Below are 15,202 nucleotides of genomic sequence, written 5' to 3'. Positions count from 1 at the left end.
CAAACATCTCTAGTTGTTGTCCTCTATTACTTCTTCCGTCCTCTGGTTTTCTCTGTAAATATGCTCCTCTATTTCAGGTCCTCAATGACACCTTGAATCCAGCTTGGAATCAAACATTTGATTTTGTGGTTGAGGATGGGTTACATGAGTTACTAATCTTGGAAGTTTACGATCATGACACATTCGGGAAGGTAATTCTCATAGCCGGTTTCGTATTAGTTAAATTTATTTTAATAAACTATATATCCTGTGCACTCAGGGATTGCTCAAAACTTATAAATTAGTGAATAGTTCTGTACGAGTATGAGGACTGGCATTGTATTGTTTGACTGTTGCACCATTTGTGCTTGATTTTTCAGGACAAAATGGGAAGATGCATCATGACGCTGACCAGGGCTATACTGGAAGTAGAGTTTAAAGACAGTTTTCCAATTGATGGCACTGAATCAGGAAGGCTGAATCTGCATATCAAATGGACGCCACAAACAATTTTCCGAGATTAAGTACAATATAACAAAGAAACAAGAAAATTACTGAAAATGGAACTGATATGAGTTGTTGATATGAAGATTGAGAAGAGTGAGGGTTGCGTTCACCATGTAAATTTACCAACATTTGGTTGTCTATAGCCTATAGCTCTGAATGAATGTATTCAAAGTGAATTGAGACAAGCTCTCAACAAAGTTTGCTTGTAAAAATGAATTGGAGCAGGTGAAGTACGCATGCATGTGTGTTTTTGGAATTTTTTCCTTCCTCAAAATACATTTTCAAAGTGAAGTCTTCACAAGTTTGATCATATGGAGACTAATTCGGCAACAAAATTGGCCCAAGATTCAAATAGTCATGTGGAAAATTTTCAAACTCTGATTAAATTTTCCTCTTTTATTTGTTTTATTATTATTATTATTATATATAGAAGCGCATAAGAATTAATATTTAGCGAATTATAGTGGCTAAACTAATTTAGACTCCACCTATCCTCTAAAATCAAAGAAAAATACTTAAATAGAAAAAGGTGTTCAAATAAAAGAAATGTATGAAAATGCAAATTGGAAATAAATTCCCTCAACTTGTTCAGAATAACATAAACATGACATGTATAAGAAAAAAAATAAAAAGTAAAAAATCTTGTGTAAAATAATTGTGCAATCGGTTATATATTATAGCAATATAGGATAGTTAAGGATGGGACCAACATAACTTAATTTTGACATCGATTCCCTCTTTTTTCCAACTTCTCCGTGCAGGCGCAGCTCCAACTTTCCTGCCTTTCTCTCTTATTCGTCCAAACGCATAAATCTTCCGTTCATTATTTCTTGCATGCCTTCAATATCAACCTACCCTTATTCATTATCCCCCCCCACCGTGGCAGAATCAATCTTTGGTCGTACACTTTTTATTCTTGTTTTTCTTCTGGCCCGGGGGTTTGGACCTTCTTCATCCATACAATTCTAAGACTCTCGAGACAAGATCTCTCGCATTTTATTTTATGTTTAGATCTTTTTTTCAGTTTCTGTCTTCAAGATTAAATTTTGGCATCTGGGCTTTTCTTGGTTTTATGATATGATGGGGTGTAAATACAAGGCTGGTCTGCTGTTGATTGCTGCGGTCGTCATCATTTGGGTTACCTCTGCAGAGGTTACTCAGGTTAGATATTTTTTCCTTTTTTTCTTTTCTCACAATCTCCCTATTTTCAAGTTTAATGTTTTGAATCTAATTGTTGTTCTTGGTTTCTAGACTATTATGTTCTACCTTTAAGGCTGTAAGTCTTTTGCTCTTCATTGTCTCAGTATTCGATTGTTATTCTTATCAGCATATCCAGTATGTATTCATGATGAGTTAGATTTACTCACATATATACACGGTTGCTATTTTTATCATATCCCATGTGTTTGAATGTGGTGTGCATTGCATGCATTTGATATAGTTTTGCTCTCTATTTTATTATTGCTATAAGGCCTGGGTGCAAATCCATATCTTTCGGGAAATCCCAAATTGGATATGATGAACTTATGAGACATATGATATAGCTAAAACTATTGTTGTAAATTCTTACTTCTTTTTCTTTCTTGAAATGCGCTTCTGCTAGATAGTATGTAGGTATCTTATGAAGATAAGACACTTGGCTGCATCAAGTACTATTTCTGTGAGGAATGCCTGCAACAGAAAACAGAGATTATATTTTGCCTCAGGAGTTTCAGATACATCCATCAATTATATATGAAGAAGTGTTTGTTTATTTTACTGTCAGTTCTTTATGTGTTGTTAAATAGTCCGACCTTCATAAATGGGTATAAAAGGTGTGCAAAGTTCCTCCATATTTGACATGTGATTCTTGAAACAGGGTATCTTCACGGACTATCAGCAACCATTTGCCGTGACATATCTGGGAGCTTCTTTAATGGTGATTTATCTGCCAATAGCATTTTTTAAAGATTGGATATGTAATTTCCTGAAGAGACGCTCCAGAGAAAGTGGTCAAAGTGGAAGCAATGACTCCTACCCTGGACTTGGATCTCCTTTAAGGTTCATTGGGGGACAGAAAATCTTTGAAATGGAAATGCGCGGATCCCTGAACAGAAAAGACAGTGACCTAGACCTTTCACAACAGGAAGAAGGAAAGCCTTTAGTTTCTGAACATGGGGATGGCGATAGAAATATTAGACATGAAAAAGAAATCACAACCAAAGAAATTGCTATATATGGATTTTATATTGCTCCTCTTTGGTTTATGACAGAGGTAATTCCAGTGTTGCTTACTTTCTTAATACCGTATGTGATTTAATTTCTCATGGTTTATTATATATATAACTGCTGACTGGCATTGAACCTAACTCATAATATATGGTCTGATTTGACTTGAATATTGTGAAATTCCTACTGGCAGACTTTCTTAGGAACTCGAGAGTCCATTATCATTTCAATCTCTAGATGTGCCTGATTTATCCACGTGCGTTTTACCCATGTTTTGCAGTATTTTGCAAATGCTGCACTTGCACGTACGAGTGTTGCAAGTACTACAGTTTTATCATCTACCTCAGGATTGTTTACTCTCTTTCTTGGTGCACTTCTGGGCCAAGATTCCTTAAATATAGCAAAGGTAGTTTCTGTATTTGTCAGCATTGCTGGTGTTGCCATGACAACCCTTGGAAAAACTTGGGCCGCTGATGAGCCGCAGATAAATACTTCTTCGTAAGTCTATCGTCCTGTTCTGGTGGACCGTGAATAAAAAATGATATAAAATTATGCATGAAAGCAAAGAAGATGCTGCTTATATCCGAGCTCTCATTTTCACAGAATTAACTAACTGTTCAACTTTTTGCTTCTTTTTAAAGAAGTAGCAAACGCAATCTCGTGGGGGATCTTTTTGGCCTTCTATCAGCTATTACCTACGGCTTATTTACAGGTGTGAGACACTCTAATAAATCCAATCAATACCTCAATTGTTCACTATTATTAAACGCTTTTTCTAAACAATGCTGCAGTACTTCTTAAGAAATTTTCTGGCGAGGAAGGGGAGAGGGGCGATGTGCAGAAGTTGTTTGGTTATATTGGGTTATTCACACTTGTGGCACTTTGGTGGCTTGGTAAGAGTTTTAGTGTCTTAGATTTTTGTCTTCAGTATACATTTACAGCATAGCTGTTGTGAATTTTATTAATACCTTTTTCCCTTGGCTTAGTCTTTTATCAATCATTTGCTTCGGTTTTACAGTAATGCATGCCTGAGTTTTTCTGTTAGCTTGAGTTTCTTTAAAGATTTTGGACTCCATTTTAACAAAACCATAAGATGTCAGTTTGAGCTGCTGCTTCTTTTTTATATCTTCTGAATGCTGGAGTAATACACAGTTTGATGGGCAAGATGAATGTCTTGTTTACGAAGCCTAGTTGATCTGCTGAATGAGGTTGGCTTAGAGGATTTAAAAGTTATTTGTTAACAAACTTGAGCGGCTGAGAATAACAAGCATTTAGAAATAAAGTGTTGTCCTTTAGAGAATCTGCATTATCTAATGCAAAGAATGAGAGTTTTGGAGATTGATGTCGGCATCAGTATCACCCAAGTAATTCTGAAAAATGGTGGAAATAATGGTTTGAGATGTGCTTTCTGAGTTTGTGTCTTATGTTCATTCGTGTGGGTCGTATATTTAGTGTTTCACATGTATAACAAGTATTTACTTGGTAAATTTGAATGTGATTTTTGCAGTATGGCCATTGACAGCGTTGGGTATAGAGCCAAAGTTTACAGTTCCTCACTCTGCAAAGTTGGAGGAAGTTGTAATAGCAAATGGACTAATAGGAAGTGTACTTTCTGACTATTTCTGGTATGAGAAGCTAGTTTGTGCCATGGGAAAAACTGAATTGTTGGATGATTAGAGGTCTTAGTAGGATTGTGTTTTGTCAGGGCATTAAGTGTCGTGTGGACAACACCACTGGTGGCGACATTGGGCATGTCACTGACAATACCAATAGCGATGGTGGCTGATATGTTGATTCATGGACGGCATTACTCTGCCATCTACATATTTGGATCGGTTCAGGTAAGGTAAAAAAAGAGTAGGAGTTGGTGGTTGTTTGTTTGTAATTATATTTGTGTATAGAAATATAAGATGAGTGTGTGTTTATGTTTTGAATATTTCAGGTATTTGCTGGATTTGTAATAGCCAATGTATCAGATCGGTTCTCTCAAGCATTATGTTTATGATGATGATGATGATGATGAGGCTTACACTTACAGCAGAAGCACAAGTTCTGATTACACACACACACACACACACACAGGAAATGATGTTAGAGTACTTATGAGAGGTGTAGTGTGGTGTTGGTATTGCTAATACTAACACTAATTTGGGGTTTGGTCTGCAGATAAAAAAGATTTGTATGTAGTATGAAATGTATAATGTTTGTTTGACCCCAAAAACAAAAGCAAAGAAACCCACTTTAACTCTCTTTTGCTCTTTTATTTCTCCATTCTCACATTCACATACTAAACTCTATTTTTTATCTTTGTGTATGAGACACCCATTTCTTCAAATTCAATACCAGACTTCACTTCTGTTGGAGTTGTTGTAATAACCTTACTAATATTGAAAACAAATCTGCATTTCTTATAAATGAATATAAAAAAACAAAAGATGAAACGGGCTGGGCTTGTTAAAATAATGGCCCATCAAATTAAGAAGAAACAGACATGAGATGAGACGAGACAAGACAACGCTCTCTTTCCTTTTTCCCTCCCCTCCCCACTCCCCACTCCCCTGACTTAATACCTTTCTCTCTCTCTTAATTCTTTTTTCTTTCTGTGCCATTCCAAATCCAATAAAACATCACAAAAATTCAAAAAACAAATATGGATAGCAGCAGCAGCCTCCCTGTGACTACGGCTTCGTCTTCCAAATCCGACAGGCGATCCAAATCCAAGAATCTTCACAACACCTCCAAATCTTCTGTTATAATGGCGTTTCTTTCTTGCCTTGCCTGGCTTTACATTGCCGGCAGGTTGCTTTTTTGCATTTCTTTTCTTTTTCCTTTTTTGGGGTTTTGGTTTGAAACGTTACCAATTTTATTTGTTTCCTCATCACTGTTATTCCTTATCTTGTTTTAGGTTGTGGCAAGATGCAGAGAACCGAATGTTACTGGCTAATTTGTTGAAGAAAAATTCTGGTCAGGTTTGAATTCTTGAAATAGTTTTTTTTTGCTTTTTTTTTCGCTGGAGGAAAAGGTTGTTTTGTTTGTTCTTACATTTATCACTCGACCCAATAAAAATGATGGATTGTGATTTTTAATTGTTAACAGAATTCAAAAGTTTAAAATTATGCGTAAAAAGTATTAAATTTTTGTAAGAAGTTGTGGATGGGTCAATTTCGGATCTGTTTCTATTCAAGATGCTCAATCACAGAATTTTTTACGTCAAATAAACGGGGAGGTTTTTGATAAAGTTGTAGATTGACCAGTTTGGGATCTGGTCGTTTCAAGATGGCCAATCACAAAATCTTTGACATGAAATGAAGGCAGAGGTTCGTCAAATAAAGTAGGTGGACCGCCAAATGTTGATCTGGTTCTATTAAAAAGTTTGACATTCTCGCCCGTTGTTAAATATAACATTCATCTAAAACATAAGACTGTTGAAGGCTCCTCCTTCAAAATGCATGCTCATCTATTATATATGTCTGTACTGAGATATAACATCCATGGACATGATACTGACACACTAACACACCCAAAACAAAGTCACAGGATGATAGGGAGAAAAACAATCTAATGAATAATTTTTGTGCTTTGTTGGCAGCGACCTAAAGTGCTTACAGTGGAAGACAAACTAATGGTCCTTGGATGCAAGTACATGTTTTCATCACTCCACTTCTTTTAAAGTGCAGATGATATAAAAATCTTTGTGTGATGGTTTAAGTTATTCGCTGTTTTAGGATGACAATGTTGGGGCTTATTTTGATTTTTTTTTTTTAAAAAAAATAGGGATCTTGAGAGGAGAATTGTTGAAGCTGAGATGGAACTGACATTGGCAAAGAGTCAAGGTTATCTTAGAAAGCAGCCGCAGGAAAGTGGGACTTCTTCTGGTAAAAAATTGCTGGCTGTTATTGGGGTTTATACTGGTTTTGGGGGTCGGTTGCGACGCAATATCATCAGAGGATCTTGGATGTCAAAAGGTTAGCATAAAGTTTAATTTGGACGAGATTCTCATATTTAATCGCTTTCTTAGTGTATAGTGTATTGCTTTCTGATGACTTAGTTGGTCATCTGACAGTAGCAGAAACATATACTCCAACGCTGATTAGTGAGATAGCACATACCTGCATGTGCGCAAACCAAGCTATATAGACAAACATAATTGTTACTTTAATATTTCTTTCCTTTTTGCATAAATATCTCTTATCTCAGCTCTGGAGATTGCTTTACCATCTTGCCTGGATGTTTTTTATGCAAGTATAGTTTGTGGGTTCTAATGCGAATTTACATGGTTTTGGTTGCAGCTGATGTTTTAGCAAAACTTGAAGAAAGAGGGATTGTTGTACGATTTGTGATTGGACGGAGGTTTCTGACTCAAACTTTCTTCTTAGTCATGGTAGATCTTGATCACTTTATCAACTAAAAGAAATTGTATGATCATTCAGTGGCTTTGTTTTTCCAGTGCCAACCGCGGTGACAGCTTGGACCGCTATATTGATGAGGAAAATCATGCAATGAAGGATTTCTTGATTCTTGTGAGTCATTAAATCCATGACACGTTACATCAGTTTATCAATAGATCCTCTTGGTGATGTGTGGACTCATGTAGTTAAAATTTGCTTTGTTATCCAATATGTACTCTGTCTTAAGTTTTGAATCCTAGATATCAAGTCACCATCAAATCCACGATACTTTGGGCTTATCTTATGTTGTGAGGGCGTCAAGGCTGTGAACAGGTAATGGAGCTTGAGGCCAAAAGGGGTGCTATATTCTCTAAATAAAAAGGCCTCAAGCAAACAAGCCGGACAAGGTTGAGAGCCTCAGCGGACAGCTAGCTTGAGAGCTTGTTAGTTATTCCAATGTTTTTAGCAACAAGGAAATTGATATGAAAAATATTGCAACAAATTTACTTCTCATAGAATTTTACAACAATAACAGTACTTCTTTAATGTTCATGAATGATAATAGGAACAACAGTTAATTGCGATGGTTCTGATTAATTGCTTATGAGCTCATATTTTCTTATGTTTGTTAATGTGTCCAACTATAAATTGCGAATGATTTTATTGTTATTTTTTTAGGATCAGCATGAGGAGGATCAAGAGGAATTGCCCAAGAAAGCAAAATTCTTCTTTAGCACTGCAGTCCAGATGTGGGATGCAGATTTTTATGTTAAAGTCGACGACAACATTGATCTGCAATTGGGTAAATTCTCGATATGCTACTTGGAAATTGCAACTTATGGGATATCTAATTTTCTTTATTTAATGAATGTATATATTTGCTCCTCACAACAGATGGATTGATCGAACTTCTCCAAAGCCGACAAGGTCAAGATAGTGCTTATATTGGTTGCATGAAGTCTGGAGAAGTAGTAACTGAAGAGTAATGCCACTTATCTTGACTTTGTTCATCCTAAGTTGTTTTGAATTATGTGTATTAGCTGATAACAAAGCAGCTTATCTCAATTTATTCATTTTGAGTTTTTATGAATAATGTCTATTTCATATAAGGTGCTTATTAGTGCTGGTGGTTAGTCTAATGATTCAATTTTAAGAATAGTAGCTTAAATTAGATCTTATTTTGATGTCATAAGAAAACCTATTGTTTCTTCTGGAAAGTATATAAGTTCTTCTTGCATGTGTAGTGTTGTGTATATCACTTGTTGCCAATGTGAAATGAGTATATGATTCACTTTTAACTTCTAAATATTGTTTACTTTCCAGGGGAAGACCATGGTATGAGCCAGAATGGTGGAAATTTGGTGATCAGAAATCGTAAGTAAATCAGTAAAACATATTAAGAGATCTGTTTATTAGAGCTGACTACTTCGAGCAGGGATGAGATAACGTACACAGTTCTGTTAGTGGTTTTTCTTGCAATTATTTGCGGTTTATGATTTAAGCTAATGACAAATCAAAAATCTTGATGGCATCTCGTGGTCTTGTTCTTCAGAAGGTTATTTTGTGGAAATTTTTAGACATGAAATTAACTTCTCTTTCAGGTACTTCCGGCATGCAGCTGGTTCTATCTTTGTTCTTTCAAGAAATTTGGCTCGGTATATAAATATCAACAGGTGAGCTTTTATGCCTCAGCTGAAATTAAAGTTTTATCATGTTGAACAGTTTTGGTTGTGGAAACTAGAAGAGTCTGCTTGTTTTGGCATAAGGATTTATTTTCACATTCCTGAATGATAGCATGAGACTTTGAGAAGTTTTTGTGTAGATTGTATTCCTTTTTACATGGGGGCCCAATCATTTATACTATAGCAAATGAATTCATCATGCTCTTGGTCCTGCCACAGAATTTGTTTTGCTTTTGCTTCTTTCTTACCAGAAGTATAGATGTGGATTCCCAAAGCGATTGTGACATCCATTTTGGAAATCTTGGGAGCTGACTGCATATAGGAGTATGAATATTATGGCGGTTTCTGCACTTGACTGCTATACATTGATTTAAGTTGCCTTTCCTTTCTAGATAAAAAGCTTGCTTGTGGGCTTCTTCCTCTTCTTTGTTTTGGATGCACTAAGTCACGCTTATCATCTCAGTCCTTTTCCTGTCAAAATGTTCTTACAGTGCATCTTTGAAGGCTTATGCTCATGATGATACCTCTGTTGGATCATGGATGATGGGTCTTCAAGCAACCTACATAGACGATAGTCGTTTGTGCTGTACTTACTCAGGACAAGGTAAATATGCACTATTACATAGTTCGTAATATGACATTTCCCAGGAAAGACGTTCTGTTGTTTTACCTTTTCTGTCATTTAATGACCGCAATGTGCACACAGTTAATTTTAAAATTTTAAAATTAATTATTACTTTAATATATATATTAATTGGATAAATAAAAAATCCTAAAAATAGAAGAAGTTATGAGAAATAATTGGAAAAAGAGATGGAATTTGGGAAGAGAGAGAAACGAGTAGTTGAAGAGAGAAAAATGAAAATTAACAAAGACCTGAAAAGAATAAAAATTGGTTGACCAAAACTTGTGAAGATACCAAAAATATGTTCTTCAATTATATAAAGGTATAGTAGATTCTTTTGGTGAAAACTAATGAATTGGGGTTTGAGAGTGGAATAGACAGAGGTACGAGAAGCACACATCCATAGATAAAAGATGCATGAAGCACAAGAGGTTGGAGAGAGAGAGGACTGTTAGCACATGTTTGCCCAATATATATTATGAATAAATATTACGAAATGAAATAAAATGGTTTGAGATGTATGCATTTTCATGGTCATGATGGTTTAATTTAATAATATGGTAAGACCGCTCATTTGATTTTACTCTCTGCCTTTCAAATTTTGGTACCGCAGACAAGGTTTGTTCATTGGCCTGAGAAGGATGACTGTCTTAAGTGTGCAGCTGTGGCGGTAACAAGCGAGACCATTCTTTACTATTGTGAGATTTTTCAACAGCTAATGTAGATAAGGGGCCCGACTGTTAAGAGGGTTCTTGGGCTGTTGGTTGGACCATTCTTTACATTGCAAGATCTGACGTACAATTCATACAGGATCAGTAGGCATCTATAGAGATGAGAATTAGGTGGATTGTTGTGATGCGGGCCGGGCACTTGCTCAATCCGGCATAAATATTTGTTCTTTGTTTATTGTTACAGGTATACAGGATCTAAACACACTACACCCGATCTGTAAAATGTGCATTTTACTAGTTGAAAGTGTGACTTAAGAAACTTATAACCAAAAACTGAGTGATTTTCTCTTAATGAATCATTTCTGGGTTTGGTTGTACTTCTGTCTATATGCAATGGTTGTTTGTATAATTTGATGTATATTGGTCTGTCATTCTGATACTCTATTACAGAATGAGTTCTATTTAAGTTATCAGAACAAAAATCATGCCAAAATAATCATCTTCTAATATCCGAGATGAAATAAAAATGATTAAAGCTTGCATTCTATTCAGAAGACTCTTATTTGGTTTTGTTGCAAAGAAATGATTCAATCATCTCGTGACAAACTACTATTAAGCCAACAGATATCTGCCGGGAATGATTTGTCTTTCTTTCTCTTTAGCAAAGGTACGTATACTCCTCGTTAATCTCCTCCATCCTTATTGCCATTTTCCATCCCACATTAAACTTTTAAGTTAAAAAATAACCATATAGGATGAGTGTTACAACATTATAATGCTTGAAGGACAACATATGGCGTTGTTTGAGGTTGAAGTCACTGGAGCCGATTTCAGATCAACCAAGTCAGTCCTCACAGGAGGACAAAAACATAACAAATACCTGCTCACCTCACACACCAATTTTCCATCTCTGCTTCACCCATCATCTATCTCCAAATACCAATGGATTGATTGCCCTTATCATCTTCATCCAAGATTTGCACCACCATTTGACGCTTCATCGTCATCCAAGATTATTTCGCTCTCTATAGTTTGATTCTGTAATTTTCTGGAAGAAAATAAGTCAGATAGATACAATAAATCAATTGAATTTAGTTTATTTTTTCATATCTTGCAAGTAGTGTAATTGTAAGGTTACAAGTTTCGTAGTTCAATAAAATCAAGCGAGATGTGACAGCACAAAACCACTCGTCTACACTAAACTACATTGTTGATTATGAGAAATGCAAATGATCTGTTTTAAAATTATCTGTTATCTGATTACATATTGAGACAAACCTGACATATTGTAATGAATAAATCATACTCATATTTTAACGAATAAATGAATTGTGTGAATCTGAGTTTTTCCAAATTTATTTCCATCTCCTTCAGATTCACAGCATATTGAAAATCTCAGTAACAACTGTACCACAGAATGGCTTCTTATACACCTCAAACTGAAACAACTTCCATGGCAGCACTAATATTCTGGGTAACCCATCTCTATATGACAATGAAATTCATCACCAAAATTATCCTCCTCCTCTTCTTTCTTTTCCTTATCGTACCAGGTATATAAATTTTGTTTATTACTATATCATGGGTTCAAATAAATGAGTTTGTGGCACTAAAGAGTCGTCTTGTCAGTTTTCATCCTATTTGCAGGCACCTACGAATACGAATGTCTCCCTGGAAATGTGACTGTAGATCAACTTCCAACTGGAGAAAAAGTAAGGAATAAGACGGTGTGGAAGGTGATTGTTGGCAATAAATGTTCGTGTACATTCGAGGAGGTCAAGTTATTTTGTGCAGGATTTCAGTCTATCAAGACAATCAACTCTTCCTCCATTTCTAAGTCTGAAAATCTTTGTCTTGTTAACGACGGCTTGCCAATCTTTCCCAACACAGAGGTCACATTTACCTATGCATGGAGCCACAAAATACCCCTTGTACCATTTTCTCTCCAAGAGTATTGTCCTTGATTCCAATTTTTTGCATTTTTAAGGTAAAGGAAAATCTTGGAATTTTTACTGCATTCGAATGCGTCATAAGATTTCCATTTGGTGATAAATGTAACATCTTTATTTGGTCATACATGACTTGAGGAATTAAAGAGACAAGTAAGATATCCTCTAATTCCCAAAGAGATGCACCAATGCAAATGTAAAATCAGACATCATATCTCAAAAAGATTCACCAGACAATATAAAACCCCGAAAAGTTAAGGAAGCTAGAGACCATAAACTGAAATCATTCATATTAGCTGACTTTGTCTACTCGATACAAAAACTAACAAACAACTACTGTTTTCTACTATCAGCACCAAATCCTTGTCAAACAAAATGCAAAAATGCAAAAATACAAAATCAGACAAGGAAGCAATAAGCTCATTTCCTCTTTTTAGCAGGTGGTTGGGGAATCTCCTCCTCCTCATCTTCTTCTTCCTCTTCTTCCTCCTCTTCCTCCTCATCATTCTCATCATCATCATCGTCCTCGTCCTCATCTTCCTCTTCCCCACTACCACCATCACCATTTGCCTCAGGCTCATCTTCAGGTTCGCCTTCATCATCATCATTACCTTCATCCTCCTCTTCCTCTTCCTCTCCAGCATCTTCTTCATCCTGCCCCTCTTGACCTTCATCTTCTTCTTCATCCTCATCCTCACTGGCATCTTTGTTCTCCAGTGTAGATCCCTCCCTGTAAAGAATATATTGCCCATCTATGCCATCCTTCACGTGTGAAAAAAGAAAATAAAATGTAGAAAGGGGAAATAAAACCCACCTCTTTAACAGAGCAACATTACTAGGAAAAACCTCAGTATCATTTGACAAAGATCCTGCCTGTAAAACATAAAAGAGTGTCTGTAAATCTACTGCACAAGAATATCATTCATGATTACACGTCAATGAGAAAATTAAATGCGCTGGTTATACATACAGATTCAGCAGCTACCGATATAATACCTCTACAAGGATTGAATCATAAAAAGCTCAACAACAAACAGAATCAAATGACAAAAATGGAAGAGACTTGTTTCCAAATGTCTTACAGAACATCATAATCCACAAGTTACCACACAAAAACTTCAAACCCGAAAGAATTCTGAAAAGCTCCGACATGGTAATGAAAGATAAGTACAAAGAACCATCTGTCAGAAACCACCGCCAAGCTATAAATTTTCTTCTGAGTTTAGAAGGAAACAACCAAGTCAAAGTCACCCAAAACCCAACCAATGCTCCACCTGTTTTCAGATTGTACGCAAAATCTAGGTGCTAGGTAATTCACAACATGGAGAAAAAACGAAATTTCTGGAAACTGAGGCCAGCAAGCATCAAATGCTTGAACCGATACAAGGGAGGTTCTTAAGATATTAAGAACACGCATGCCAAAATTCCTGCGTCTTGTGAGTCATCTGATCCCCTTTTTGCTGAAACCAATAATACTTCATCTATACATTCATAATTTTATTTAAGAAATAAGCTCCTCCAAATGCAGTCAGCCAACCAAGTGCAAACTTCACTCATCCAAAAACTCAATGAGGAAACATAACAAACCTTAAGCATAAACAATTATAAAACTGCATATAACAAAAAACGAAGGGATGGTTTCATGACCCACACCAAAATATGCACATATAATAAATTAAGAGAAGTGCCAAAAACGCTGGATTAGCAGTAGAAAAGAAACAAGCGTATTATACCATGAAGAGAAGGTAAACAAGAGACTTTGCAGCAATACTGAAAATTCGAACAATATAAGCTTCAAGGGCAGACGTAATAAGCACAATTTCAGCACTCAAAACCTCCATCTTCGGTCTTTCGCCTTAAGCAAACCAAAGTCGTATAGAAAAGAAAGAGGCAGTGCTAGGTGTATATATACAGATGTGTGTAACTTGGCATAATTAGAGGGGTTCCATAAAACCCTAAAGCTGGTTCCTTTTCCAATTTGGGGATTTATCTACTCTTCTAGGGCTTTAGCATTGATATTTCCTTTTTGACTTGAGAAAGTGACAAATCTTCTGTTTCCTTTGTCTTATAAAATATATGAGATGAGATTTATCCGGAAACTTCAAAAGTCAGTAGATGAAAGCCCATTTCCAAAACAGTCGGTGCGAGACGGATCGGCCCAAATGTAGCCCATCAAATATCTTAGTGCTTCAATTGGTAGTTGCCATAAATCAAACTACTAATATATATTATTATGATAAGTCCGCAAACTTTTCTGGTTGAAAGGATCGCTTTCTCACTCTTTTTCGCAGTAGCAAAAGCAAATATCAGAAGGGAAACTGCTGTTGCTGCTGCTTCTGCTTCTGCTTCTGTGAGAGAGAGAGAGAGAGCTGTGCATGTGCTTGAGCAGTTGATATTGTTTCTTTTGTGTTCAGTTCAATTCAAGTCTCTTCTTTCATTTCTTGCATCACCATCAGCAAGTAATATTTAGAAGTAAGCGTGAGAAGGCCCTTTTCTTTTTCCCTTATTTTCTTTCATTACGCGCGGCTACAACTTTCCCATGCATGTTTGTTTAAATTCTTTTGAGGGTCTTTCTTGGTCTTGGACTTCATTGTGATTCTTGTATGATTCACTGATTGAGAAGTATTACTGCCTCTGCATGCTGTGTTGTAAGTTTATCAAATTTTTCCCTTGGTTTCAACTGTCAAAGATGAGTATTTCACTGAATTTGTAAAGTTGGTGTCAATTGGGATTTTCCTCTACTGAATTTGATCATCTGGACGAGTCCAAGTTGCATGTGTTGCGCTTCCTTCTTTTCTCAGTTGCTGTTGTTTTTTTCTAATCCTGGAGACACTTTTCTAACTAAAAGCAAGAAAACAATGGAAAAATTAGATAACAAAGTTCACCACAAGATTCAGAGTCCATTTCTTCCTAGTGAGTTTTTTGTTCTTTCGCTGACTTAATGTGATTCTTGGTGATGCAAAACCACAAGGATTGATGAATTTGCATGCTGTTGTGAGTTTAATTCCTATCTTTTCTTTGATTGTCAATGATATGATCGAAATCACACCCTTCGGCCTTCTCTAAGAGCGTTTTACTCAGCTAAATTAGACTTTCAGTACTCCTGAATTTGATCATCTACACAACAAATTTCAATTACATGCACCTTTTGTTGAATTATTCTAGTTTGTATTAACTCTTCAATAAATTTTCT

The 15,202-nt window shown here is 36.0% G+C and overlaps 4 protein-coding genes and 1 long non-coding RNA gene across 10 annotated transcripts in view; 4 read left to right on the top strand and 1 right to left on the bottom strand.

Annotated features, from left to right (window-relative positions):
* LOC105171571 (synaptotagmin-5) overlaps positions 1-698 on the top strand; it is a 4,441-nt gene extending 3,743 nt beyond the window's left edge. For all 3 annotated transcript variants that reach the window (XM_011093814.2, XM_011093111.2, XM_020697631.1), the window contains exons 12-13: positions 78-191; positions 360-698. In XM_011093814.2, the coding sequence (XP_011092116.1) occupies positions 78-191; positions 360-503 (258 nt within the window). In that variant the 3' untranslated portion in view covers positions 504-698. The remainder of the gene's footprint in view (positions 1-77; positions 192-359) is intronic.
* Positions 1,169-4,928, top strand: LOC105169629 (uncharacterized vacuolar membrane protein YML018C). 2 transcript variants are annotated; one of them, XM_011090467.2, is made up of 8 exons: positions 1,169-1,647; positions 2,345-2,740; positions 2,975-3,192; positions 3,336-3,406; positions 3,486-3,587; positions 4,202-4,319; positions 4,400-4,535; positions 4,637-4,928. In XM_011090467.2, the coding sequence occupies exons 1-8, from the start codon at positions 1,564-1,566 to the stop codon at positions 4,697-4,699; spliced, it is 1,188 nt and encodes a 395-aa protein (XP_011088769.1). In that variant the 5' UTR covers positions 1,169-1,563; the 3' UTR covers positions 4,700-4,928. The 2 variants fall into 2 exon arrangements, with proteins under 2 accessions (XP_011088769.1, XP_011090324.1); XM_011092022.2 differs by having other exon boundaries at positions 4,400-4,540; positions 4,637-4,745.
* On the top strand, positions 5,213-10,437 carry LOC105168208 (hydroxyproline O-galactosyltransferase HPGT3). 3 transcript variants are annotated; one of them, XM_011089321.2, is made up of 12 exons: positions 5,213-5,493; positions 5,600-5,663; positions 6,284-6,333; positions 6,469-6,659; positions 6,984-7,044; positions 7,142-7,214; positions 7,767-7,884; positions 7,977-8,064; positions 8,406-8,456; positions 8,684-8,755; positions 9,256-9,368; positions 10,003-10,437. In XM_011089321.2, exons 1-12 carry the CDS (start codon positions 5,345-5,347, stop codon positions 10,023-10,025), a joined length of 1,053 nt encoding a protein of 350 aa, XP_011087623.1. In that variant the 5' UTR covers positions 5,213-5,344; the 3' UTR covers positions 10,026-10,437. The 3 variants fall into 3 exon arrangements, with proteins under 3 accessions (XP_011087623.1, XP_011086890.1, XP_020553342.1); XM_011088588.2 differs by having other exon boundaries at positions 7,761-7,884; XM_020697683.1 differs by having other exon boundaries at positions 5,456-5,493; positions 5,600-5,658; positions 7,761-7,884.
* LOC110013164 lies at positions 11,478-12,380 on the top strand. Its single transcript, XR_002288329.1, has 2 exons — positions 11,478-11,613; positions 11,690-12,380. It is a non-coding gene; the product is annotated as an uncharacterized LOC110013164 (long non-coding RNA).
* On the bottom strand, positions 12,278-14,054 carry LOC105167382 (glutamic acid-rich protein). The gene is made up of 3 exons (XM_011087455.2): positions 13,743-14,054; positions 12,824-12,882; positions 12,278-12,739 (listed from the first exon to the last, which is right to left on the bottom strand). Exons 1-3 carry the CDS (start codon positions 13,848-13,850, stop codon positions 12,430-12,432), a joined length of 477 nt encoding a protein of 158 aa, XP_011085757.1. The 5' UTR covers positions 13,851-14,054; the 3' UTR covers positions 12,278-12,429.

This window comes from Sesamum indicum, linkage group LG1 (genome assembly GCF_000512975.1).
Source record: "Sesamum indicum cultivar Zhongzhi No. 13 linkage group LG1, S_indicum_v1.0, whole genome shotgun sequence".
NCBI classification, from domain to species: Eukaryota; Viridiplantae; Streptophyta; class Magnoliopsida; order Lamiales; family Pedaliaceae; genus Sesamum; species Sesamum indicum.
Note: the sequence above shows the minus strand (reverse complement) of the source record. Positions and strands in the feature narration are given on the sequence as shown.